At 44.0% G+C, this 27939-nt stretch overlaps 1 protein-coding gene across 3 annotated transcripts; it reads left to right on the top strand.

The window, feature by feature from the left end:
• The first annotated feature begins 720 nt into the window (after positions 1-720).
• nacc1b (nucleus accumbens associated 1, BEN and BTB (POZ) domain containing b) lies at positions 721-27939 on the top strand. Of its 3 annotated transcripts, none has more exons than XR_005076460.1 (9): positions 721-1114; positions 8414-8564; positions 9953-10195; positions 11987-12208; positions 13863-14334; positions 14808-15105; positions 15230-15327; positions 15550-17390; positions 21318-27939. XR_005076460.1 is itself a non-coding variant. In XM_037107169.1 (9 exons), exons 2-8 carry the CDS (start codon positions 8439-8441, stop codon positions 15879-15881), a joined length of 1791 nt encoding a protein of 596 aa, XP_036963064.1. In that variant the 5' UTR covers positions 1153-1897; positions 8414-8438; the 3' UTR covers positions 22975-27932. The 3 variants fall into 3 exon arrangements, 1 of the variants encoding a protein (XP_036963064.1); XR_005076458.1 differs by lacking the exon at positions 721-1114 and adding an exon at positions 1153-1897; XM_037107169.1 differs by lacking the exon at positions 721-1114 and adding an exon at positions 1153-1897 and having other exon boundaries at positions 15550-15881; positions 22975-27932.

Here is a 27939-nt window from a genome sequence, read left to right as displayed (position 1 = left end):
CCCCCCCCCCCCGCTGCTCCTCCTCCTCCCCCCTCGATCGCTCTGCGCTCATCTCCTCGCCTGCATGTGTGAATGCGTGCACCTCCGCGCGCACGTTCCTCAAGTATGTGCGCGTATGCGTGAGTTGTGTGCGTGCTGGTCTCTCTCCACACACACACACACACACAGAGGCAGTACAGTCACAATGAATGGCTGCCTGTAGCGAGGCGGAGGGAGACACTACACCGCTTCTTCTGCTGCTGCTCCTCCATTGAAACACTTTCCAGCGGAATTACCAGCCGAGGGGGTGAGTTTGAGCGCGAGGCGGGTCACCGAGGACAGCCGGTCTAGGCGAGGAGGACGTTGGGCAGTTGTCCCGAGCCGCCTTCCCCCCCCTCTCCCCCCTCCTCTCCTCTCTTCTCCTCTCCACCACCAACTGTATATGTGTGTGTTCGGATGGGTGATTCGGATGGAGGAGCTGCCGTGTGTGTCTGCGGTGTTGGTGGTGGAGGTTAAAGCTGTTGTTGTTTTTTTTGTTTGTTTGTTGTTACAGAGGATGAGGTGGTAAAGTTGTAGCTAGCTCGCTATGGGGGGATGGGCTCCATGGAGGAGGAGGGGGGGGGGGGGGGGGGGGGACGAGACCCAAACTTTAACCACTTCACCGGCTTCACTCACTCACGTCGCCGCGGGCTGTACCCCCTCCTTCCTCCCTCCTCTGTCCTCCTCTTCTCCCCCTCCTCCTCCTCCTCCTTCTCCTCTCTCTCTCTCACTGACTTGATGAGTCCTCCGCTTCTTCTTTCTCCCGCATTCCTGAACTTTCTCAAAAAGTACTTGGTGTTTTTTTTTGGGGGGGGGGGGCATTTTTGTTTTGTGTATGTTCCTCTTCTAATTAAAAAAAAAAGGAGGCACTAAGGTGGATTCGCTCCATATCATGGTGTCCTGTCGGTAAACGGGTTAAGATTTCACAGCCAGCCCCCCACTTTTCCTTCTCCCCCTCCTCTCTCTCTCTCTCTCTCGCCATGCCGGATCCATCCGTCTGTCTCGCCCACAGTTGCAGCGCATTTGTGTCCCGGGATGACCTGTTGATGTCGGCTAAAGATGGAGTGCCAGTGTCGCCCTCCGCTTTAAACCCCTGGTAAAAAATAATAATAATAATAATTTAAAAAAATAATTATCATAACAAAATAACGCTTACACAGACCGATAAGTGAACGTAGCTTACTGAGTTCCGCGTTTTATTTTATTTTATTTTTTTAATTTTTTTTAATGAAATAATTTATTCGCTGTGATATAGCATAAGCGACATTTTGGAAGCGCGTGCCTGTCCCGTATCGCCAACTGCCATTCGGGCCGGAGGAGGCGGCGGTTGGGAACTCGGGTCTACCAACGGACATCACACCGCGGCTGGTAACGGCAAAGCGGGGAGACGAGTTGGGGGGAGAGAAGGAGAGAGAGCGACCGAACTGCTGAATATTTCATCCCCGCGACTATTTTTGTGGCAGATTTCGTGTGTCCCCCCCCCCGCCTTCCCCGGTTTCCTCGGACGATAAACGCGTGTGTGCTTTTGGGAAGAAGAAGAAGAAGAAGCGGAGGGAGAGTTGAAGCCGGGGCTGGCATACAAAATAAATAAGAAGAGCTCGCTTGTCGCTTTTTTCTTTTTTGTGCCCTCCCTTTCCCCGCGTTGAACGAACGCACGCACGCACACACCGGCCCGGGCCAGCCGAGGACTCTCCCAAATCCTGCCGGGGCATCGAGGCTGGCACACGGCGGGGCACCGAGAGCTCCCTGCCCAGTCTGGCTGCCCTGCTGCCCCTCGCTGGTGGCGGGCTTCTCTTCCCTCCTCTCTCTCTCCCTCTCTCTCTCTCTCTCTGTCGGGGCGTCTACCAGGCGAGACATCGGGGCTCGGCTAGACTTCCATGTGAGATTAATTGATGTATAATTGATGTGTATAAATAACATTTGGGTTTTTTTTTTTTTTTAAGTTTCAGCTCTTGTCGTGCTCAGGGGAGGCTACAGTATAGCCACATTCTGGTGCCTGTGTGCTCACGAGTGTCGCTAAATTCAGCCTGTTCAGCCTTAAATGTCTGTAAACTAAAGGTCACTCGGGGTTGGGGATCAGTGCGTGTGATTTAAAGGCATGTTTGCGATTTAAACGTGAAGGTGAAGTGTTTTTACCAATGCCAGTGTTAGCCTTAGCCTTAGCCTGCTACTTGCTAACAGGGCCACCTTTAACCTCCCTAAAACCAGGAAACTGAATGTGATCAGGTTGTGATTGATGTTGATATACCACAGGCTTCGACTCGGTATTGATTCAGACTGGCTGCTGTGGGGTTTGTTTTCTTTCTTTTTGTTAAATGCCAGCATGGCAGGACTGCAAGTGATCAAGTTACTTTCTCTGGTATTTGGGTGCTAGCTGGAGCATGTGGTTTAGTCTGCATGAAGTAAATCAGAGTTGGTGTTGTGACACTGTAGAGGGGTTTTTAAAAAAAAAAAGTTGTAGAGGACACACACACACACATAGACTTAGACACACACAGACAGACTCAGACGCACACACACACACACAGTTTAGCATTAAGTCAGGGCATATAATGGGGCACATGGGGACTGTGGGGCAAGGGTCAAGTAGTGTGAATTAACTCCCCTTTATGTTTCCTGGAAGTTGTTGTGACCTCGCTGACCTGTGAGGAGGGAAAGGTGGCTGGCAGGATGTCCTTGGTTGACATCTCAATGCTCCACAGCGTGTTGCGGTCACATGAGGCAAGCGGTGAACTCCTGTGACGGCGGGGAAAAGCTTGCTTTTTTACAAACGTTTTATCACAAATGCTGCTTTTAGTGTGAATATAAGCACAGCTATAGTGTTTTTATGTGTTTTTGTAATGTTGTTCCTGCATTTTGATTTCACACACGTCTTGTCTTTGCAACTGCATGCTCATTATTCATGTGACTGCACATATTTACACCTGGAAACAACCACAGGCATCTACCATTGGTTGCTGAGAAGCTCCGTGGGGACTGTTGTCAGTTCAATTGCCCGCTCAAGGCCACGGGAAGTGCAGATGTTAGGCGGCAGAGGGTGTAGATTATGCATTTTTAGTGCTCCAAGCTTTTCCCAGCCAGCCCCAGAGGTCAAAACCAGGGGCTTATAATTCTTAATCCTGTGGCTCTATCAGCACACCTTTAGGTACCGTAACCTGTTTTGATAAGATCACGAGATGCTAATTAACGCAGGAGCAATGGACGTAAACAAATCCTGGATAGGACCCAAAACGTAAGGAGGAAATATCACCCTGAGCCACTTCAGCTGAATAATAATCACGTTAATGTAATGCATATTGATTTCTTTACATCGACAGCAGCTGTCAAGGCATAATAATGTGTCAAGGTACAATGGCTAGCCAACGCTGACTTAGTTATGTCAAAGCATTATTGATTTTGACTAAATAAACAGTAGAAAACTGTAATTTATACACTCAGGCAGTAATGGTGTTTTGATATTATGGGGAAAGTTATTCAGATCAAATTGTACAAAGTGCTCGCAAATCCAATAAGCAGCCGTCTGCAGTCTTAATTGTTTTTTGTCCGGAATATGGCGGCTCAATTAATTAAGCATAATAATATTGTAATGGCAGTTTTTACACAATTAATACACACACTAATATAATATTTGCTCGTCGGCTGTTGGGGAAAGAAAACAAAGACAGATGCTGATAAGGTTGTTATTTTAACTATAACTCTGCGCGCAGTAATGTAATTTTTTTCAATTTAGATCATTAGAAAATAAAAATGGAAAAAAAACGTGTCGCACTGGGATTGTAAATACTCACGCTTTACTCTTTCTCTTACCCCACTGCCCTACATACTATGTCTATATCTATCAAAATTAATTGGTTGCCATAAACATAAAAATTAATTATGATGGATTGCTGATGGCCCCTTTGTTCTCGACGCTGCCCTTATGTAGGCGTGAGGCAGCAGCTCGGGACTGCTTCACTGCACTTTTTCAACCTTTTTTTATTTTTCAACTAAGGGAAGGTTTGCTGAGCAGGCACGCTTACATGCATCCTGTCTCACATTCGCACCTGGAAGTTTCCCTTTACAACCACTATCTCTTATTGTTGGCTATGGAGCAGCTCTGGTGAAGGAGCAGCTTGTATGATTAAATACTTTTTTAGGAGTAAATTCCTCCTTGAAGAGCCTTGCTCAGGGACATTTGGGTGATAGCTGTTGAAGGAGCTGATAACCATCCTCTCTGGAGTTTTTCTTTTTTAGTGATGATAGCTCCAGGGATTTGAACTAGTGCCGTCTTAGTGTTTCTCCAAGACTTGATGGTCGAGAGATTTTTATGTCCGATAGCAATTTCTGATAATGTGCCAATACCACTTTTTCCTTCCCAAATGAGATATGTTTGATGCAAAGGTGTATATGCCTCTGCTGGAAAGTGTAGCATCTTGTTTGGGATATATTAAATTAAGTGGTAACTGAGCAGTGTAGATTCCAGCATTTTAAGCAGAATTTCCAGTACTGGTACCAGTATCAGAACAACTGTACTCCCCAGGGTTAGTTTAAGTAGATTTTTCTTTTCTCATATTATATGTAAGGATGGTTGTGCTGAGTAGATCGTGTTTACATTTCTCCAGCTGTGGAGATAACCAATTGGACTCAAATTTTAATTCAAGTCAGACCCGGTTGTTGGTGCTGACTGTCATTAAGTCCTTCTTGTGTTAAGAGTGGGCTGGAAGACGGCTGCCTCTTGGCCTGGAGTGAGAAACTTGTCCAATTCCTCAGAGCGACATTTACAAAAGCTAATCATTGAGGTTTAACAAAATTAACACCCTACGATGCACAGCATGTCGGCAAAAGTCCCAACTGGTTTCGTTCCACTCATAATAAGCCTGTTAGGCCTGATCAGTCTTCCTTTTCTGCTTTCCCTTGAGGCTGAACACCCAAATATAGTGCTGGACAGTACAGCAATAAGTCTTACTCAGCATTTGTCATGCCCCTTTTTTTAATTTCAGACCTGTAATACACATTTTTGTGAACCACAAACTTTACATATCCAGGGTTTTTCCTGCCATCATAAGGTTTAGGGGCAGAACCCAAGCTGTTTTGTAAATCACCTACGCAGATGAATGTAAAATGAATGTTGAGTGGTTAAATTTTATCATTAAGCTTATTGAGTGGGGGATATGTTTCCACCTGTGTGCATTTGCTTGGTTGGTTTGTTTTTCATCAAGAACTACACAAAAACTTCTGAACAGATTTCTGCGAAACTTGGATAAATGCCAAGATTAGACCCCATTAACTGTTGGTGTGGATCTGGATAAATGGATGGATCCTTTTACATTTTAGGGCATTTATCAGACGCTTTCACCCAAAGCGATTTACAGTAATTCATACATACATTCATACACTGATGGCGGTGGCTGCCAGGCAAGGTGCCGACCAGCACATCAGAAGCAGTTTAGGGTTCGGTGTCTTGCCCAAGGACACTTCAACATGCAGAACAGGGGAATCGAACCTGCAACCACCCGATAACTATATACTGGCTCTTCCCCTGAGTCACAGCCACCCGGATCCAGCTGGATCTAGAGATGTTCTCTCACAGTTTTGTTAATTTCTGAGGGAACGATCCAGTGGTCTTTGTTTTTAAAGAATCAGGTGTGTTTAGGTGCTATGTATCTGTGAGAGAGTACAGTTTGATGTGAGAGTTTGATACTGGATTAGATTGAATGGTAAAACTGTTTTATTTGGCGGAGGTATGATGGCAATGATGTTGGCCCAAGCTGATGTGAAGTTGCATTGGTTTTAATTAAAACATAAGACATCCACTTGTGGGAGGTCTTCCCACATCCCCTCATCACATACATGCTCATTAGTCCTCAACAAATGAAGAGAAGACGCTGATATTGATCAGCAGGTCAGCTGTCTGCCATCATGATTTGAAAATACATTAAGTCCAGTGTGAGGGATGGATGATTTTGTACCCTTTTTGTAGGTGACCTATTTCTAAATGCTCCAGTGACCCAAACTTAAAATGAAGGGAACATGTGTATTACTCAACATGCGAACAGATTTTATTTGCTGTAAAGATTGCATAGTGTGATGCTGTATTTTATGTAAATTAACCCTCATACTGTGGTGCATTGTGCTAAAATGATAAGTCGATTAATCAATTATTCATCGCCTCTGTCTTGGAATGACAAGAAGGTGGTTCTCCAGGCATAATGACGATGTTGGAATGAACGAGGGATAATTAACAAAAGACATGACAATCAGTTGTTTTAAGTCATTTATTAGAACAGTTTGCAGGCCTCAGCAGCTTCTTCTTTTTTTTTCTACCTCATATCATTACAAATCGAACCCCTTTGGGTTTTTAACAGTTGTTCAGGCAAAGTAGTCGACACCTTGAGCTCTTGGAACTTGCATTTGGCGTTTTTTAAGTAAGCATCAGTCGTTAGATAATGGAAATATTAATTGATGCTCTAAGTCAGTCAGTGGTGCAGTGATGAGAGAACAGTACAGTACACCGTGTACTATAGCTGATGATTGTCTTTTTCTGTGGACTAGAGCGAAGCTGCGACTGTTTAATGTAGCAGTTAATTGATTTGAATCATTATTTAAGAAAAAAAAATCTAAATTCTCTGATTCCAGCGTCCTTAATGAGAATCTAAACTGTTCTTTGTTTTTTTTTAATCCTCACAGTAAACAGAAAATCCTTAGGGTGTGGACAAGACATTTTAGGATGTCATCTTGAGCTTTGGGAAGCATCGATTGATGTTTTACACCATTTCCAGACATTTGTTAGACTAAAGAACTGGAGCTGCAATGATGAAATGTTATTGATTGGTTAGTAGATTGAAAGAAAATTAGTTCCCAAGTATTTTGAGTTTGGATTAATCGTTGCATCGTCATTTATCATGCGAAAGTATCAGAGATTTGGTGGTTCCAGCTTCTTAAATGTAAGGATTTTGTGGGGGTTTGACTGTTGGTTGGACCGGAGAAGCAATACTTGAGCCCCAGGAAAATAATTGGCAGTTTATTGATGATGAAAATGTGAGTTGCAGCCCCATCCAAAGCTTGAAGGACGAATAGTGATTCTTGAAGTAACATGAATTCTACAAGAAGCTGTTAAACTGAGAAGTAGGTGTGTGTTTTTATACATACATTTTTGCAAATCACGCTTTAGGGACACAATTGAGGCGCTGCTCAGTTGTGACCCCAAGAACGTTTTCTTATTATGGTGGAGTTTGCATCGTTTCCATTCAGTCTAGCAGACGGCAGTAGCTTGAAAACAGAAGTTGTACTGTTGACCTGGCCTCCCGGCGACCTTTTAGCCTTTTGTCTGCTGCATCAGTGTTTGCTCTGCCCGGCGGTCAGGAGTAGAGCCGGAGGTGATGCAGCGGCCTGACGTTTGGGTCAGTAGGTCTCGTCTGTGAGTTTTTCCTCCCTTTAGAGGAACAAGGCTGATCACTATCATATTGTTTCCTGTTAGTGGTTTGTTTTGGGTTGCAGCCAGGCCAGGAGCTCAACAGCATCTCCTCAGAATCAGCTTCTGTCCAAATACTTGTGTGTATCCACTTTGCGAGTCATTTGGCGGTCAGCATCTTATTGAGCAGACCAGTGACTCACTTTTTTTGTGTTCTCATCTGTTTTCCGCTTCACCCAACTTGGTGTTAGAGTAGCTCTATATATATACTGTGCATTTAAAAGCCAAAACAAAGGGTCCGCTCTGAAGTGAGGGCATCAGCCGTGAGCAAAAACATGAATTTGAGATGAATTCCTTGTTTATTTTCTGTCAAGTTTGACAGTTTCCTCCACTTTTGATCACGCGCTTTATTTGTTGGACGGCGATCAAGACGAGTGAAGTAGATGAGTTATGTAAGTGACTGTGTTTTGACTGCGAGGGAACGTCGAGAAAAAAATAACAAAGTAGGCCAAAAACCACCAAACGGTTTATTAACAGTGAATTAGATGTAATGAAATGTGGTTTATATAAAAAAAAAAAAAAGGGAACGATTGCTTATATAACCGGCGCTGGTGGCCCCAAATTCTCTTTCATTTGGAATTGGGAGCTTTTGAATTTAAGTTGTTTACCAAATACTTAATTCATTAATCATCATACGTTTTACCCACCCTGTTTCTTTATTTTGAGTCTCATGCCTCTCTCCTCATTTATTTCTCGTTTGCATCACGTCTTCTAGTTCTTCTTGACTCATCCCTCCTTTATTTACTGTTTGCTTCCTCGTCACTCCTCTCTGTTTGCCCTCACGCTCTTTCTGACCTTCCCTTCAATCATCTCTATGTCATTACCTTCATCCCAGATATCTCTCTCTTCTCCCGGTCTTGCGTCCTCTTCTTTTTAATAACCTTTTCTATGATGGATATCCTGTTATGCCCAGCCTAACCTGTACCTTTTGTGTTTCACCTGCAGACCCTGTGGTGCTGGGCAGAGCGTTATGGCTCAGACGCTGCAGATGGCGATCCCTAACTTTGGCAACAACATCCTGGAGTGTCTGAACGAGCAGCGGCTGCAGGGCCTCTACTGTGATGTCTCCGTGGTCGTCAAGGGACATGCCTTCAAGGTCCAAAACCTTATTTATTTATTTATTTTAAGATGTCACATATTCAAGGAATGACCAGCCTATAGTGAGAGGTTGTCTAGAGTTCACCTGGGAGCTGCACAGTGTGACCGAAGCCTTTTGTTGTTGGTAACTAAACAGCTGCACCGGGTCAAGCTGGTGAAGGGATTTACTTACCTGTCGGTCATTTTACCTTCTGAGTCATGAGCTCACAGACGGGTCAATGCATGATTATTTTAATATATACACCTGTAGCCTGACCAGCAGAAACAGGGTTCATTCTAAAAGATTTATATTGCCTATTTTTTAAGTACACAAGAGACAAGAGTGACCGACTCAGAACTGGAGTAAAACTTAAAACTTTAAAGGAGAAGTTCATCCCAAAATTGAAAATTCCGTCATTATCTACTCTCCCTCATGCCGATGGAAAATTTCATACTCCACCAACCATTTCTGGAGTTTCTAAGGGCTTCAGAGACTTTGTCATGCTGGACAGGCTGTAAAAATATTTGTTTTGGTCATCTACTCCTTCTTCCTCAATAAAAAAAAATCCTGAATGTGTGATAATGAAAATAATGTGTCATTTCACACTGTAACTGCTGGATACTTCTCCTATTTTACTGTGAATTCCCTTCTCAGGGTTTGAGCGCTGGATACTATTTGTGATGTCACAAATCATGCTCGTACTCCCAGCCTCTTGAAATCAGAGCACCGAGAAAGATGTGCACTTTGAGCAATGAATGTGAAAACAGACTTCTCGGGTCAAATCTTCGTGAAGATCAAACATTCAACTTCAGGAACAAGAAGAAAAGCATGTTTTTGATTGAAGGGGAGATAAAATAATTAAAGTTGTTTTTCCTGATGTTTTTCTTGCTAAAGTGCAATTTTCTTTGGTATTCTTCATGGCCAGTAAGACTGTTTGTTAGGGCTGCAGTAACATAGTAATAATTTCCCTTAGTGAAAGTATTGATAAGGTTTTGGTCAAATCAATAGGTAAGAAGGGAAAATATGGTCCTGGTCAAAAACTGCCAGAGTCATGCTTTTAAATAATTTCTAATAGATTTCCTGAGCTCCCTCTGGCCACTTCTCTCTCACCAGAGGAATAAATCTTTGTAAGGCTACAATCAGACGTTTGCTTTTTTTTCACAATGTACTGCAACATGATGAGAAATGATTCCTTTACAATTCGATACTTCTAGAAAGTATGTTGGGTTTTTTTCTCTATTGGAATTTAAACAAGATTACACCACACATGAAAAGTGCAAACTGTGGAACAAGATCAGCTACATTCTATGATTAGGATCATAATATTGTTACTGCATGGATTTCCTTCACAAACAATACATGTTTACACCTGCATGGCTTACCTTTGCCTGCTGTTTACCCCTCAGGCCCACCGTGCGGTGCTGGCAGCCAGCAGCTCCTACTTCCGGGATCTGTTTAACGCCGGGGGAAAGAGCTCGGTGGTGGAGCTGCCCCCGGCCGTGCAGCCGCAGAGCTTCCAGCAGATCCTGGCCTTCTGCTACACAGGACGCCTCAGCATGAACGTTGGAGACCAGTTTCTGCTCATGTACACCGCCGGCTTCCTCCAGATCCAGCAGATCATGGAGAAAGGAACAGAGTTTTTCCTCAAGGTAACCCACTAATGAGGCATTCACAAGCGATGATTTAATTGTTACTTAAAGTCGAATGTGTGTATGCAGCCTTGTTTATGTGCTGCCATCACAGCACCTGTTTTATATATATGTGTGTGTGTGTGTGTGTGTGTGTGTGTGACATTATGCATGGCATTATGTTGTCATGGGGGTGTCTGTGTTTGTAGACACGTTCGTGTGACTCCGGAATAATTGAAATGTCGTCCTGACACTACAGGTTCCCTCTATAGTAGCAGATGATCTGATTAGATTTGGAGTGCCTCGCTGCATAAATCTGCATATTAATGTAAAAAAACTGATTTCCTTGAAAGTACCCCTCAACAACTCCCAGACACAGAGTCTGCATGGCACCAAGCTATGTGCTGCGTTAAGTATGTAAAGTGTTTGTCTTGCAGGATGTTATGTTGCTTCCTGGTTTTAAAATGCTGTTTGTTGGACATATTTGTGTTTTGTGACATTATATTAAAGTAATGTGGGAAATTTAGAGATGTGACAGATTACAACACTACTTTCCCAGAGCCCAGGGCAAGGTGTTGTTGGGCCAGCACTCTCAAATCACAATATATTTAGTTTCATTCAGTCATATAAAGCAGAGAAAAGTAGCAGAACCAGATGTGTGAGAAAGTGGAACCAGAGAATTTTTGGCAATGTTGCCTCATAAGGCGTTTTCATAGAAAAAAGCTTGTGGGGATTCCCTGAGAGGAACTGCCCACAGGGGAGCTTCCCCACAAACTACACACTCTACTTCCAAGTAAAGATGTGCTAATAGCATTTCTTTTTCTGCCCAATACAAATGCTGATGTTCTTGTGTTACGGATGTGCTGTTAATGGATATGGGCTCCTTGTTATGTAACATGTCTGTTCAATTGCATATGTGTGCATGGGATGCGTCTGTGTCCTGATTCAGATACTGATTCTAAAGGTTGCTTTTTATTACCACCAAACACTTCCTTTCCTCTTATTTTTGGAGAGGATTTACTCTTAAGTAACTAAGAACAATGAACATACAAATTCTTGCACTTCATGCACATTAAAACGCCTCCAACTGTTTGTTAGAACCATGAAAAATTTCCTCCGATCTGAAAACATCTATGGTTGAGTTCAAACCGTTGTCAGTATCTTTGTGACATAAGAAGTCTCAGATGTTACAGGCAGTCATAGCAGTTACATCACCTAAATATAAAAGTCCCAAATTGGCAAAATGTTGAGAATCAGGAACTATCTGACCCCAGAGTAATTACACAAGATTACTGATATGCCAGATGCTTGATTACAGGTTTTAGTTTTCTGTGTTTGATACCCGTCCTTGGTTTAGATGGGGAATCTTTTTATTGGTAATTACATACCGCAGATTTTCTCCCTAAAAGAAAAAAAAATCCTTGTCACTGCTCATAACCAGAATTTGGTTGCATGAAAGTGAAAACTAGTGGAGAAATGAATTTATGGAAAATGGGTGTACAGTGATTCATTGTGACTAAATTGATTCCTGTAAACATTCTGCATCAACTGTTTTTTAAATGAATACATGATGCCAAGTATCCTGAGAGATTCATGGATGTTCAGGACAAATTTAAACCCAGTCCAGCGAAAGAAAAGCGATTTGTCAGGCTGAGAAAATGTATACAAAGAATAGATAGCATGAACCATGGAGAGCCTCTGTGAGTTGGACACAGGAGATGATGTATTGTGTGTCATCACTTGATATATAGTATGTTTATATTGGTAATGATATCAGTGAAATGAAACTAATCTATGTGACATCACCTCCAGGTCTCATCTCCAAGCTGTGACTCCCAGGGCCTCCACACCGAGGAGACTCCAACATCCGAGCCTCAGAGCCCCGTCACTCAGACCGCGGGAGGCGGCGGAGTCGGCGTTGTTGCCACGGCGGCAGGAAGACCCACCTCCTGCCTGACGCCCCTCCCCCTGGTGTCCAAGGTGAAGACAGAACAAACTGCCTCCACGCCTCAGCCCACCCCGCAGCCACAGCAGGTAGGCTGCCTCTGATAACCTCAAAACAGAGCAAAGTGTTGCACTGATGAGGCAATTAACAGCATCTAGGCCTCCTCTATCTCTGAATTATGTAAAGTAGTCTGAAGAGATAATAAAACATCATTCAGTAGTAATGTCATTTGAAACGGGGCATCGTGTGTAGGTGTCTCTTTGAGTATGAGATTTAAAAAGGCTTTGACAGACTTTCAAGGAAAAGCTGGCTTGCAGCAGCTCCGGCTACGAAAAAAAAAACATTTTTGTTGAACAGCAGCTGAAAAGATTTATTAATAAACACCACGTATACATATTTTCTGATGATTCATTACCTGAAGGTTATTTCTTATATATGATGTAAATCGTTAAAAAACATTTTTTTTTTCAGGAAAAGACATCAGTTACTGTAGAAATCAGAGGCTGTCATTGAATTTGTGCGCAGCCAGCCTTGATATAAGTGCTCTAACCAGAGGTGTCAGAGCGCCTTAATACTGAGAGATGAGTATGGTTTTTATCGTGTTGCCATCCATATTAATTAGTTGTGGGTGTTAAAGGAGCACAAAGTGTAGTAACGGTTGTCTCACTTCATTTACTGTCACGTAATGTTGGCTCAATACAAACACCAGAATGGCATTCCACTGATTTCTTTTCATTTCCCCTCATTTAATTTTCTGTTGAAATGGAGGTGGTACGTAATTATAGATATTTTGATTTCTGCTCACCTGCTGTGAACTGATTTAGCAGCCCAGTGATGGAACATAACAAAGTACATGTACTCAAATACTGTGGTTAAGAAACTATTTCCATTTCCTGCTACTTTATACTTCCATTCCACAACATTTTGGGGTAAACATTGTTTTTCCTACCACATTTATTTGGTTACTTGACTTTTACTCAAGCACTATTCTTATTGGTGACATTCTCTTCTGCCAAAGTACTATTTTAGCACAATATTTTCTCTTAATGCTGAATATTGTCTTTTGTTTTTATGGGATGAAGTAAGAAGTCTTGTTGAAACTTGTGCTAAAGTCAGCACTGATTGATCTGACGCTGATTTGTGTACATTTACTCAGCAGCCTTTCAACAGTCGGCAGTAGAGACAAACCAAGATTCTGTTTTTGATTAGTTTTGGATTTTGTTCACAGTTCACAGCAAGTAATCGATTTAGCATGAAAACACGAAAAGTCACTTGTTGCCGCCCTTGTGAATCTGTGTGAGGATTGAATGTCAGTCCTTTTTTTCTGCTCACTCAAATGTATCTGTGGTAACAACAGCTACACGTGTTCAGACAACATTTAACATTCTAGAAGTTTAGATATTTGGTTAAATTGGACAATGCAGGTGTAAAGGGAAAGATATGTTCATCATTGGTAGATTTTTCGGTACACAATCTCTGCTGTCATATCGGCACTGAAGTTCAAAACCTCCAGCTGAATCTCGAGAGTTACTTTCTGACCCCGTTTGAGATGAAAAAAAATATGGAATTTGCAGTTGAAGCTTGGAAACCACAGAGTGTTTTGTCATTGGGCCACTTTACTGCTGAGTAAATACGAATCTCTTTATTGTTGCTGTTTGAAGTTCAATTGGTGGTTTATGTTTGTTAGTTTTGATGTTTGTTAAGAGATGAATGACGAGTGTTTCTGTGTTTTCTCTCGCTCAGCAGGAGGGCTCTCCCTACTCGGTGGTCTGCACCCCCGTGGCCAAGCGGCTGTGGGAGGGTGGCAACCGTGATGGCGGAGGGGGGTCTGGAGGGGGCGGGGGAGGCGGCATGAGGAAGGCAGCACGCTACTCCTCCTCCTCCTCTTCCTCCTCATCCTCCAACAACACTACCCAGGATGCCTCTGGGCGTGGACCTGCAGCCAATGCCGCCGTGCTGGGTGGCGGCGGCAACGTCGGCGCCGCTTCAATGGGAGCAGCCGGACTCAACAGTAACCATAACAATAACAACAACAACGGCGGGACCCCTGAAGGCACCAGCCCGGGCACGCTGAGCATGTACACCAGCGACTCACCAATCAGCTACCACGACGACGAGGAAGAGGACGACATAGCGGACGACAGCGCCGAAGAGCAGTACAGACAGATCTGCAACATGTACACCATGTACAGCATGCTGAACGCTGGAGCGGCAGGTGAGTTCATCTCACAGTCACTGTGTTTTCATGGGAATATCTAGTTCTTACATCCCCATCTGTGACTCGCGCTGTAGTGTTTTTCTTTTTTAAGTTCCGTTCCTGTAAAGTTTGTTTACCCAGACTCCTCAGGAGCAGAGGATGTTGACGGAGAATGAAATGTTCCAAAAACACTGAAACCACTCAAACTTTTGGATCCTGGCTAAACTTCTGAATGTTTTTTTAAATAGTTTATGTAATCAAAAGGACGATCAGCTGGTTGTTTTTGAATTTGAAATAAATATTCAGGACACTGATAATCATACAAACTGCGGTTTATTCATAATACATAAGAAGTGTGGATAGAATTAGTTAAACAGCATCATCAGCAGGGGGCTAAAAGTCTTTTCACTTTTAATACATTCTGTTGTATAATAGAATAATCATTGTATATATAATGTAAAATTGAAAAATTGCTCGTTTCCCCTCCTCAGTGGTCGGCGAGCGGGTGGAGGCCCTTCCAGACTTGGCCCCAGACTCAGGCGGCGGGCGGGGCGGCAGAGGGGCGCGTTCTCGACAGGACCTGGCGTCGCTGCCAGCCGAGCTCATCAGCCAAATCGGGAACCGCTGCCACCCGAAGCTGTACGAGGAGGGCGACCCGGCCGAGAAGCTGGAGCTGGTGAGCGGCACCTCCGTGTTCATCTCCCGCGCTCAGCTCATGAACTGCCACGTCAGCGCCGGCACCCGCCACAAAGTCCTGCTCAGACGCCTGCTGGCTGCATTCTTTGACAGGTCAGTGTTCAACACGTGTCCCCTGCCAGAGACTTGGTGTGTTAAATGTCGTCTTTTAATTCTCTTAAAGCTTCTGTTGACATTATTTTCTGAGAATGTCCTTTTTTTTTTTGTCCTTGCTCAGGAGCACTCTGGCTAACAGCTGTGGAACTGGCATCCGCTCTTCAACCAACGACCCCAGTCGTAAACCCCTGGACAACAGAGTGCTGCACGCTGTCAAGTGTGAGTCATACGCACACACACACACACACACACACACACACACACACACACACCTAAATATATGCCTTGAAAGAAGCTTGATTGAAAAATAAAAAATTAAAAGTTTTATTATCATGGCTGTACAAACCTGGTGTTCTCCATTTCTGCTAGAGTTTTTTTTTTACTTCTGGTGTTTGGGCTGTGGCTTCTTTTTTTCATCCTCCCCTCTTTTCCTTCCTCCAGTTTACTGCCAGAACTTTGCGCCGAGCTTCAAGGAGAGCGAGATGAACGCCATCGCGGCCGACATGTGCACCAACGCCCGTCGCGTCGTCCGCAAGAGCTGGATCCCCAAGCTCAAACTGCTGATGGCTGACAGCGACGCCTACTCCGCCTTCCTCGCCGACAGCGTGAAGATGGAGGCTGATGCTCTGGGGGCAGAGCAGGGCTTTGATCCTGCCTCCCTGGAGGCGGTGGCGGCAGCAGCCGCCGCTGCCAACAATAACGACGTGGGAGGCGGAGCCACGCAAGCAGACACCCTCCAGGGGGCAGGAGGAGATGGCAGCACTTTGTTTTGAGTGAGTGAACGGACAGATAGATGAATGGACAGATGGACAGATTGATGGAGGGAGGGGTGGTGTTTTTCTGGGGCGATGAGTGGAGAGAGGTGGTCGTGATGGTGGTTATCACTCGTCCCCTGGCCGCCACGTGTTTGGGGATCTGTTTCTTCTTTTCCACCTCTTTCTGTTCTGCTTTCCTTCCCTGTCCAGTTTCCATCTCTCTCTCTATCTAACGGCCCACAATGCCTCTCTTCGGGCTGTTCCTCCTGTCTTTTCTGGTAGAGAGAGTCTGAAAGATGGAGAGAAAGGTAGCAGAGGGACGAGGCTGACGAATAGTCACCCCCCCCAAAACACCTCGTCATTCCTCTGCAACCTTTCAAGAGTGTTTCAGCCTTTATTTTTTTATGTTTTTAAAAGTGTGTACTGTCACTGAGGCCCTTTTCTTACCATAATCAATCACACACATTCCCTGGGGAGGGTGGAGGGGAGGGTGGGGTGATCCTGTGTGGAGAAAGAAAGCGATGTATTTCCTTCCCCAAACTCCGGTAACACTGTTGTTTTGATATTGAATGTATGCGTGGAGAAGCATCCGGACCGCAGCGTTGTACGTCAGTGGAGGTCGAGTGAGTCTGTTTTTATTTGTTTTTTATCTTTTGCTTTATTTCGTCTTGGACGGCCTGATGTGAGCTTTCTCTGAGAACGTGGGGTTGATGAGGTCAGGGGTGGAAATGAATATTAATATGTATATCGGCATGGTTTATGATCCCACCCGACCCCAGCGACCCTGCTCTTTAACCCCTGCTGGGCATGCTGGGAAACTGAGCTCCCAGACTCTTAGAGAAATGCTGGTGAGTTCTGACGGACGGTGTGGTGGCACACGGGAAAAAGGTTTGCTTGGCCGCCCAGCCTCCCCGACTTCTTATTGACCCTAAAACAAAAACATTTCAGTTTAACTTTTGGGTTTTTTTGTTTTTTTTGTTTAAATTTGTTTCTTTTTGTGTGTGATTTGTTTTGCCAAGCCTCCCGAAGGAGAGGAAAACGTGTCGCCGATGATTGTCAAAGAGTTTGCGCGTGATAAATGCACTGTGTTATTTCCTGCGGTATGAGTACAATCGAAACTACTACGTTTTTGTACGTATCAGAAAGAGAAGAGGGTGGTTTTTATTTTAAAAAAAGCAAAAAAAAGGAGAAAAATACGAGCTGAAATCCAATTTATATATCCGTTTATCACCCTTTTTTTTTTTTTTTTTTTTTAATCTGAAGGAAAGTCAAGAAAATGAGTTTCTGCCTGTGAGCTTAGGAACGATGTGTGTGTTTGTGTGTGAGTGTGAGAGTGTGAGTACACGGCAGCGATGTTCTTTTGTTTTCAGCTCATGCTTAAAGAATATACGCAGCCGTGCCGGTTAGCAGCACAAGTTTCCTCCGGCTCTGCTGCCTGGATGCGTGCTCGCCTGGCACGGACAAAGGTGCTAATTCACTCATTGGTACATTTACGAGGGATACAGCTCTGTGTGTGTGTGTGTGTGTGTATGTGTGTGTGTTCGTATGGCCACACGGTTTATGTGTGTGTGCTGCAGCAGAGAAGAGTGCGGGAGGCCAGACGGCGTGTTTTCACACACGCTTTGTCGATTCATTCACCCATCGTCACTGCAGTGAACACACACACACACAAACACACACACGTGCACGCCGTGATACGCATTTGGGCGCCATCAGCTGCATCAGAGCAACGTGGGAGTTAAAGGAGAATTACACCAAAGCAGACAGGAGAGGCACATGAAAAGCGTTCACCTTCCTGTTCAGTGAGGCTCCGGCTGTTGTGATGAAGAAGGTAAACTTTGCCTCACTGGCTGAAAGTTGTGTGTTTGTTGGTTAGGTTTGTGGCTTTATGCGAGTTGTTGAGAATTATAAAAAGAAAGCTGCTAAATAATGGAAATCACAGAGGAATGTTGGCATAGAAACAACCCTGAATGTCATCCTGCAGTCTTTGATTCTTGTGTGGCTGACTGGTAGCTTTCAGAAAGTATACAGACAGAGATGGTTCCTCTTTAGAAAAATTGACCTCCACAATATGGCTGAATGCACTCAACAGCTAAACCCCGGAGAGGGCTTTCTCTTGCTCTCTTGTTCAGTTTGAGGTTGAATAAATTGGGCTCCAGCTGAACTTTTTTCTGATTTAGTGCCACTGATATTCCAGTTTCAGTGTGACCTCTTATCACACAATCAATCTGAGACAATCAATAGAAAGTTAGTCTTTTTCAGCGTCGACATCGCAGTGTGCTCCTGCGCAGTAATGCAGATGAGCTCGAACACATCGTGCTGCGACTTGTTTGCTGCCTGGTACAAAAGAAAAAAAAAAAAACTCCCACAGTTCTCAGAAGTCTTGGTGTGATTCAAGGGCAACATTGGCCAATCACAATCATTCTCTATCAGTTTATCAAACAACGCATGGCCGGCTTTGGTTGTTAAATAAAAAAAACTTCAAAATCACAGCTATCAATTTGAATTTGAGACCTGTCACATATCAGGTGAAAAGTCCTGTACTTCTTTTCCCTTTTCATCCTGCAGATGACGATGTAAATGAGGTTTTCAGGAAGCTTCTACCTGACACATCTGTGTGTTTGACTCTGGGGGGAGGGATGGTCGGTCCCTGATGAAAGCATGAGCAACACGCAGGCAGAGCTAGCCGACCGTAAAATGTATACGCTCTCTTTTATATGTTAAACAGGTTGTGATCATCGCTGTGTGCTGCCCATTAGTTTGTATCTGTAGGAGCCAACAGCAGGTAAAACTCAGAGAAGTTTCTTCGTGTATCCGACATCAACGGCAGCAGACTCAAACAAATTCCAAACCCCCTTTTCTTTTTCTTTTTTTTTTTTTTAGGGTAATGTCGGAGCTGAAGTAGACTGATTCATGTTAATTACATCCAGGCTACAGGCGGAGGTTTATTGCCTTCACACTGAAGTGAGATAGTGAGTCAGACTTCACAACAGTCCAATTTAGAGACTGTTGTGAAGTCTCTAAATCACATGTCAGCCGGTTATTGGTCCCTGCTGCGGGGGAGAAATTGAAGATTTAATCTCACTAATTTGTAAAGCATGTTTTTTTTTTTTCATTATTATTATTATTATTATTTCTTTTTTACTGGGATGTTTCTTAATGGTACAAATTACTGATGGTCTTAATGGCATTGAGCCAGTACAATCCTTGTTTAGTCAGAGGTCTGAATTTCTACTTTTGATTGTCGGTAATTTATTTTTTTGCTGAAGTCAATAATCTGTTGATCTTTACATAATCGGATGCGATAGTCAAACCGTGTCATAGCTGTTGACGCCGAAATAAGACAAACGTTTTAGTCAAAAATCAAATTGAATCATCTAAATTTGAATGGTCACATGCAGGAGTGTTGTGTGGCACTAGATAACCTGGAAAGTTTCACAGTGGAGCCCTGAGTTTTCTCTGTGACGGCATTCTGGCAAAATAATCCGACTGGAAAACAAAGTTTGTTTTCCTTCAAAGTTTTGGAATTTTCTAAAAAGCAGCAGAGATATTCTGTGTCGTGATATTGTCCAGACCAACCTTCAGATCACAGCTTTGTTATGAAGGCCAGTAAACACGAGCGAACGCACACAAAGTCGATCTGGTTTGGTTTGCGTTCAGAAGTTTGTGTGTGTGATTCTCCTTTTATGAGTGGACGTGAGTGTGATGTATGGACTGTAGGGGGCAGCGGTCTGCCTTCAGTGTCAAAGGTGCCATCTTGGTCAGAAAATGGAACGCGTCGAGTGTTTGATTCGAAAGATAATCCAGCCGTTGAACATTTATTATATAAAATATCTCCCGTGTGTTTTAAATTTGAACACCTGCCTCGACCAATGAACCAAATTTGACTCTTGTTGCTATGAAATTACCTGTGCGAGCGTGATAATCTTGACGACTTAACACTTTAAAACTTAATCAAGGAAGGATTTGACATTTCAAAAGATCTGCCTTATTGCGAACACACTTTAGGACCCGACTGACATCAATTTTTTTTGTTAGTTTTATATGTGTGTTCGGTCTATTATGGTGTTTTTTATCCTTCGAAAGCAGAATGAGCACCTTATTGCCAGCGTGGCATCAGAAATGGGCAGAGGCCGCTGTGGTGAACCGTTCAGTGTCACTGTCACAGCTTTAAATTGATGTTTGGACTGCCGCACACACACAGACACACACAAGTTAAAGGGTCTGTCGTTAAACCATCTCTTAAGTGAAACACAGAATCGGCGCTGCACGGTGAAACACCCCGGAGAAGAACCAAAAAGAGCCTGTGAGGCGTCTTCTAATCGTCTTGAACTGACCAGTGTTATAGAAAATGTCTGCTTTTTACAGCCTGGCTATGAGGAAAGATGTTTACGTTTTTTTTATATATATATATATATTTGCATGTATATCAAGTTTTTTATTGTTTCTTTAAAAAACAACAAAAAAAAGGCTATCAGTCAAAGAACCCTTGGTCCTGAGACGAGCACCTAAAGGTCCTACAGTCAGGGGGTGAAAGGTCACCCTGCCCCACCCTCTATTCTGGAGCACATGGTACGATCCGTAGAGACTTGTCCAAGTTCAGTAACTGAGGACCGAGTCGCCAGAAGTAACAAAAGAGAAAGAAACAAGTGAAAGCGATTGGGGAGGGAGGAAGAGGACGAGGAGGAGGAGGATGGGGGGGGGGGGGGAGAAGAGACAGTTTGCACATTTTCCTTTCTTAAAAAAAACAAAACAAAAAATCTTTTTATTCCGATGCTTTTGTTTAAAACCGCCGCCTTAAATGAGGAGAAATAATTCAGAGAGAGATGGAGAGGGAAGGAGAGGACAGACGAGCCTCCCGAGAGTGGAGGTGGAGGAGGGGGGAGAGGGTGGAGGGAGTGGGGGGGGGGGGTGGCTGGGACGGTCGGATGATTCGGTGTGAACGCATGCATGCATACTGGTGTGTACGTAAGTGTGTGTGTGTGTGTGTGTGTGTGTGTGTGTGTGTGTGTGTAGAGGGTGGGTTTGGAAGCTGTTTGTAAAGGCTTTGTGTGTGTGTGCGTGTGTGTGTGAGCGCGCATCTGTGGGCAAACATAATGCGTGGGTGTGTTTTTAATGCTTTGTGTGTGCGTGTGTGTGTGCATATTAATGTATGTATGCAGTTTTTCTCCTCCCCGCTCGCTTCCCTCCATCTCCATTTATGGCATGTTAATGTCTCCCTCCTCACTCGAAAGAGCCTTTGACAGTGGTACAGTGTGTGTGTGTGTGTGTGTGTGTGTGTGTGTGTGTGTGTGTGTGTGTGTGTGTGTGTGTGTGTGTGTGTAATGCGCATGCCTATGCCAGGCTGGGTCTGCGTCTCGATCTATGTGCTGCATACGTGTGTGTCTGGCTTCACGTGGTGACTGCGCATGTCTGTCACCGTGTGTGGGTGGTTTGGGTGCTCAGCTCTGCAAGGTCTGTGTGTGTGTGTGTGTGTGTGTGTGTGTGTGTGTGTATGTGGGTGGTATGTGCGCAGAGGTTGAGATGAGTGGCTGTTTGTTTTTGTCTGCCTCCTCTGCCTTACACACACACACACACACATCTGCAGAGTCACACATCTATATCCTCAGCACACAGTCTATACATCTGTGCCACATCGCATGCAGATGTGTTGCGGCCATGTTGCTCGTTACATCACTGGAAAGTAAAGTAGACTCAGACAGAGCCGATCAGCAGCACTTCTGTCGCCCTCTTTTATTCTCCTTCGTCCTCTAGATTCTCTCCCTCAACATCCCGTCTCCGCCTGGTTAAACGTCCTGTACTCCTGCATGGGACAGCGACACACACACACACACACACACACACACACACACACACACACACTCACTTCCCCCCTTCCATCTCTTCATTTCCTCCCTCCCTCCCTCTTTGCCCTCGCCTGCCTCCCTCTGTTTTCTATTTTCTTTGTTTACATCTCTTTCCACCTCACCTCCTCTTTAGGTATACATTTCCATCTCACTCCCTTGTTGTCCCTATATGTCTCTCTCTCTCTACACACACACACACACACACACACACAGAGGAAGGAGCTAAATGGTGTTGGTCCCTCGTTGCTTCATTATGTAAACCATCATTTTCCATCCGCCGCTGCTTCAGTTGCTGATTCTGTGTCGACTCCATTTTCCTCATAGAATGCAAATCCCTGCCAAACTCTCACCCGTATATCTGTATAACCGTGTGTGTGTGTGTGTGTGTGTGTGTGTGTGTGTGTGTGTGTGTGTGTGTGTGTGTGAGAGAGAGAGAGTGTTTGCTGTCTACAACAACAGATGGGGCTGCCAAATATGCTGCTGCATGTGTGTGTGTGCATGTGAGCTATTTGAATGCAAATATGCAAATAAATGGGTGGAGGTACATCTGACCGGGCACATCAGTGTGTGTGCTGCGGCCGACGAATCACAACGTCCACACGAGCGACAGGCAGCCAATCATGACGTAAATAACGACCATACTGTCAGAATTAAGTGACCAAGTGGGGTTAAAAAAATAATTACAATCATCCTAGACTTGAGCAGTGAGGGACGAGGGAGGAGGAGGAGGAGGTGGTGCCGTTCTTCCTGAGGAGGAGATGTTTGTTAAGAATCTCCCAGGACAGATGAGGCATTGCGGCAGTCTGCCGTCACATGAGCGAAGCCACAATCCAGACAAAGAGACAAGAGTGAGAGGAGAGAGGAGGAGGCTAATGACAGAGAGGAGGAGGAGGAGGAGGAGGAGGAGGAGGAGGAGGTGATCGTCTCTCTCTGGCCCTGTGCCACAAAGATAAATACCTGGGTGCTTGTTTATTTATGTAGCGTGGCGTTGTGCAGAGGGGTGGGGTCATGGGCTGAACGAATTAAACCATCGACTTTTCTAAAACAAAAACCCTCAAAATGACCCCGACCAGACGAGCGCCCGCTGACCGGACCACGCGGGGATCCAGATAAAGAATAACGCCTCTGCAACTTTAGCTGAGATTGAGCTGTGATCTTTTTGTTCCCCCACACAAAGATGAAATTGCACTAATTATGTGGAGAAAATGTCTTTAATGTCCAGAAACACATTTGGCTGAATGTTTTTACCCGATTTTTTTTTAAAGCACTGCGATATGATAATGTGAAGACGTCTGTGGCTGCAGCTGTTGGAGGTGATCTCCACCTCATCGGCGGTCAGTCGTTGGTGCATCGGCAAACCTTCTGTAGTCGACACTTACAGGTCAGGAGAAACGAATTGATTTATGAATCAGCAGCAGACAGTTTTAAGTAGTGCAGTGGTTCCTGACCTTTCTGTGCTTGTGACTCCACAACAAAATCATCCCACGTTCAGATGAACCACAAAGTTCCTGTCTCACTTTTCATTTAAATAAAGAAAATCAGTGCTGTTAACTGTCACGCTCAGGAAGCCAGACAAGTAAAAAAACAATGTTTTTAAGCTAAATAAGAGGTGTTAGAAATGCGTTGATCCAGATTTGAATGATATTTTCTTTAATAACGTCTTTAGTCACGTTTCTCTGTGACTGATAACACATCTGTCCACAGCGGATGTTAATTAAGGTGTTAATCTGCTTATTCTGCCTGAAGTTAGATACAAATCTAAAGACTGTTTAACTCACAAAATAAGGCGGAATCTAAATCAGCAGAATATATATCATCCGCTGGATAAACATATTAATGAATGTCGTTTACCTGACAGGTTTTCTGAGAATAAGACGATTTAACAGTTATACTGCCGCTCGTATGTGGAAAGTTGAGCTTCGCCTTTTGTATTTGTTGATAATAACTTTAATATCATTTGTTTTTTGTCAAACAAGATATGAAATTTCAATGCCCAATTGAACATACACACAACTTTTTAAGACAAAAAGGCAATAATTTGTGTAAATGTTTGAATCTAAATGTACTTTTATCATCTAACGACCCCTTAAATTCGTCAGTCGTCAGGTCGGGAACCACTGCAGCAGCGATGTTGGTCTAAATGTGGGCTTTCATTTTTTTAACGCAGGCGGGAATTCGAAATTGAATTTGAAGGTTTTGTACTTTTTGGAAAAAGTAACATTTGTCACTGTGGAAGATTTTTTTTAAAAAAAAGTTCTTAAAAAAAGCAAAGAATGTGGAAGTTGTGACTGTGGAGGGTTTCAGGCAGATCCAACACTTTGCGCTGGCTTGTCGGTTGCTTGGCCCGGTTCTCCTGGGGGCCTCGGGGTGCACAGGGGTTCTCACATCCAGGGGGTTTGGAGGAACTGGGCGTACTTCGAACGAGCGCAGCAAAAGGGATATTTTCCGTTATATCCGTCTGTGTCTGTCGCGTTTCCTCTCTGATTGGGAGGAAACTTTACGAGCCGGTAGCCGAGTGCTGCCGAGAGAATACAGAGGATGATTTCCTACAGAAGTTTTGAACACTCCTCTGCCCTGCAAAGAGCAAAACGTGGAACAGTAAATCTTCGTCAGCCGAGTACCAAGGGCTGCATATCACAGAGTATCTTCTGTTTTTTTAAATTTAGGACACAGGTCGCAGCTTTTTTTTGCCTCTTTGTAGGGCAGCTATGTCTGAGCACAGTGTTACGACTAAAGGTTGAGCGGGGCCAGAGCAGACGTTTGCTTTCTCGAAGCGATACGAGTTTGATAGAAGAGCTTTGTACACTTTTTTTTTTTTTTTTTTAATTTTCTTTTAAACTTTCACATTTAATTTTCTGTTTCTATTGTGTTTTTGTTTTGTTTTCTACATTTGAGCTAGTGTACTGTAGTCCTTGAGAGGTATTTTGAGACAGATGCTACTAATAATCCAACATTAACACCATGTACGTACGTAGAGTTGCCAAGATGTGTAATAAAAAAAAAAAGAAAATAAGTTTTAAAAAAAAAGAGAGAGAGAAAAAGAGAAAGTGGAGACTTGGTTAGCTGTAAAATAGTTTTAGAGAAAGAGAACCACATATTTTTGCATTGCGATTGTTGTATGACTGAGGTGCTGCGGGCGGGCGGGTTGAGGGGTTTGGGCTTTAAAATGCTGGAACAGATGTTTGGTTTTTACTGTACTGCAGCCGTCGTCGGGCAGGACGGGCGGATTGGACCGACTGATGGACGGACGGACAGTCGGAGCGAACAGAACACTGCTGGGCTTACTTCATTTAAAGGCTACGAGTCTGAATGTCTGTTTAAAAGAAAATCTCCTCACGGATTAAAACCTTTACTCTCCATTGTCTTGTGGCGATTTAAATACGTTTCTAACCGACATGAACTTCCATTAGAAAACGACCCAAAGTAAGTTTACTTGACCTGGTTCTGGAACCAGCTTTTCCACAAAGAATAAGCTACTGCTGCTTGAATGTTTGTTTTCTGTACTCACACCACCTGGTGGCCAAACGCAGCTACCGCGGCTCAGAGAACCTGGGGGGGGGTTTCTCACAACCGCAGGAGCTGCTGGCGCCACCAGAGGGCGAGATCCCAAGACGCAGTGATCCAACGCAAAGCTACGATTGTAATGAGTCTCGATCACTGTATCCATCCGAGCACCTTAACAGCAGACGGCCGGAGGCTTCTGCTGCTCATCTTTCTCTACAAATCCGACACAAGACGCAAAAACCCGCCAAAATATCCGCCGCATGCGGACCAAGATGCCAAATAAAGCTGTCGGTAGATTGAAAAGTTGCTGACGAGACTTTTCCAAAAGAAAACAAAAAACAAAAAAGAGCCCAGCGGCTGTTATTTTGTGCTCCGACCCGTCCGTCCGTTTCTTCTGCTTCCTGTCCGGATCCCGGCTCGGCTGCAGACCCACAGAGAGGATTAAAAGTGACAAAGTAGAGAGTGAAATAATCTTTAACAAAATTTTTTTAAAAAAGCACCTTTGGGCGAGCGCTCAACTGTCCCGGAGAGCCGAAGCCCTCTGCACCTTTCTGAGCACGCTCACTATGTCACTTCCTGTCTGTGGTTTGGATGCTGGCGTCAGAAGTGGGACTTTGTGTTGACCGTCGGGGGGTCGGGGTGGGATCGAGATGTAATGTGAGGGTTCTTTTTGTAAGTTCCTTATTTTTGTTGTTTTTATCTTTTTGTACTATTATTCCCTTTTTTTTTATTGTTTTTGTTTTCTCTTCTCTTGATGACATTTGTTGTTTACTGTAAAGGTGATGATGATGATGATGATGATCATGTGCCCATCGACCTGTCTCCCCCCCAGGTGGGAAGTGGGAGCGTAGACTGTGCAAACTGGGGGAGTTGAGGTGGGTGAGGGGTTTAAAGGGTGAAGGTTGGAGTTGGTTCAGACAGGGTTCCTACACTGATCTGGAATCTGGGACGAAGTGATTTCTGATCATTTTCCAGGTCTTTGAGAATCAGCAAGAAAAACTGCTCACTCAGCGAGTATTTGATGATCGGATCCAAACGAGCACAAAGTTTCGTCAAACAAATCACAGCTTGAAAATCTCTTTTTAAAAAAAAATACAGATTCAGGCTGATGTCGAGCAGATTTTCACGTCTGATTTTCAAAATCAGTCAGCGAAGCAAAGATGGACGACTTCAGCGTCCTCCTGTTATCAGTTCCCACCAAAATGCTTGTGAGGTTTTAACTTGTTCTGTCATATGTGTTGTACGGAAATGCTTTTTTTAACATGTCAAAGGAAAAATCCACCCTCAGAATCACACGTGCTACTGGATTCACCAGCAGACATGGAGGAGAGTTCGTATTCATTCGGCTTCATGTTTTATTTTGTTTTTGTCCAACACTGACTCTGCTTTTTGCTCTGTTTTGGTCTCCACCAGCTCCAGTCGCTGCAAAAAAAAGCTCAACTGTTTCCGTCAGCTGGTCGCTAACTTTGCTAATCTGCCGTTAGGTGCTGGACAGTTGACGAGTCAAAACAGTTGATTTACTGGCTTTAAAAAAAAACAAAACGATCAGCTGAAAGATGCCAAATAATAATAATAATAATAATCAATCAAAAGCAAATTAAATGCCAGCTACTTGATCATCAGCTGTCATTTTGTTTGGCAGAAATTCCAAACATTTTGCAGGTTCCAGCTTCCTGAATGTTTGGATTTGCTGCTCTTCTTTGTCATTCACGACAGTAAATGAAGAGTCTTTTGGATTTTGGTTTTGAAAGAACAAATTTGAAGCAATACTTGAGCTTTTTGCAGAGTTGTTGACCGATCGATTAATCAGGAAAAAAAGGAATCTGTAGTTTGATCTCCAGCCACAGGACACGTCGAGCAAAAAACTTCTGGTAAACCGCTCGTCACCAGATGAATTCTTGTAAGCAGAGGGTGGATCTTTCCTGTGTAGGGACCCGGCTGAGAGTCCGGATGAATGTCAGGAGTCGTGTCATTAAGTGTGTTTTTTTTTTTTTTTTTAAAAAGAAAAAAAAACTGGCTTAAACTTGAGAACAGACGAGCGAGAGGAAGTGGATGTGAGTCGGTTTCTGAATCCAGATCGGGAGGTTGAATCCTCCTCGTTTCTCTCTCTCTCTCCCTCCTCCATCCCTTCCTCTCCAGCTCAGCAGCCTTCCTCCTCATCTTCCTCGGCGCTGCTGCCTGACCTCATCGACCCCTCGCCCAACCCCTCCCCCTCCCCCCACGACACCTCGCGCTCCTCAAGCTCCGCGAGTCTCTCTTTTTTATTTTTTATTTTTCCTGCCGTCTGCAGGTTCCGTAGTCTTCTATCCAGAACCATTTACTCCGCTCTCCCAAATCCCCACACACCAGAGACAAACACACAGTCACACAAATATATATATATATATAAATACTGTATATGTATAAATGAATACAAAAACGGGCAAACCTCTGAGATGCAGAAGCTCGCACACACACACACACACACACACACCTGCGGACTCTCAGGATGCGACGCCGGACGTGTGTGTGCGTGTCTTCGCGTCACTGATGCAGTTTTAAAAAAAAAAAATTAAAAAAAAAAGTCGTACCAGTTTACCTCGGGAGCTCTCAGCCATAGCAGACCTTAATCTCCACAGATATATCTCAGCGCTGCCAGCAGCTTCTGAACTGCTGTGGCTGCCGTTACAAAAGCAGGTACATTTTTTTTTTTTTTTGGTTTTGTTTTTTCAGGAACAAAAAAAAAA

This window comes from Acanthopagrus latus, chromosome 1 (genome assembly GCF_904848185.1).
Source record: "Acanthopagrus latus isolate v.2019 chromosome 1, fAcaLat1.1, whole genome shotgun sequence".
Lineage (NCBI taxonomy): Eukaryota > Metazoa > Chordata > Actinopteri > Spariformes > Sparidae > Acanthopagrus > Acanthopagrus latus.
Note: the sequence above shows the minus strand (reverse complement) of the source record. Positions and strands in the feature narration are given on the sequence as shown.

Bases quoted from the DNA above. Each gene is read 5' to 3' on its own strand.
- nacc1b (XM_037107169.1), top strand. From the start codon at position 8,439: ATGGCTCAGACGCTGCAGATGGCGATCCCTAACTTTGGCAACAACATC. The intron at 15,106-15,229 runs GTCAGTGTTCAA...GTCCTTGCTCAG, and splicing joins CTGGCTGCATTCTTTGACAG to GAGCACTCTGGCTAACAGCT. The intron at 15,328-15,549 runs GTGAGTCATACG...TCCTTCCTCCAG, and splicing joins AGTGCTGCACGCTGTCAAGT to TTTACTGCCAGAACTTTGCG.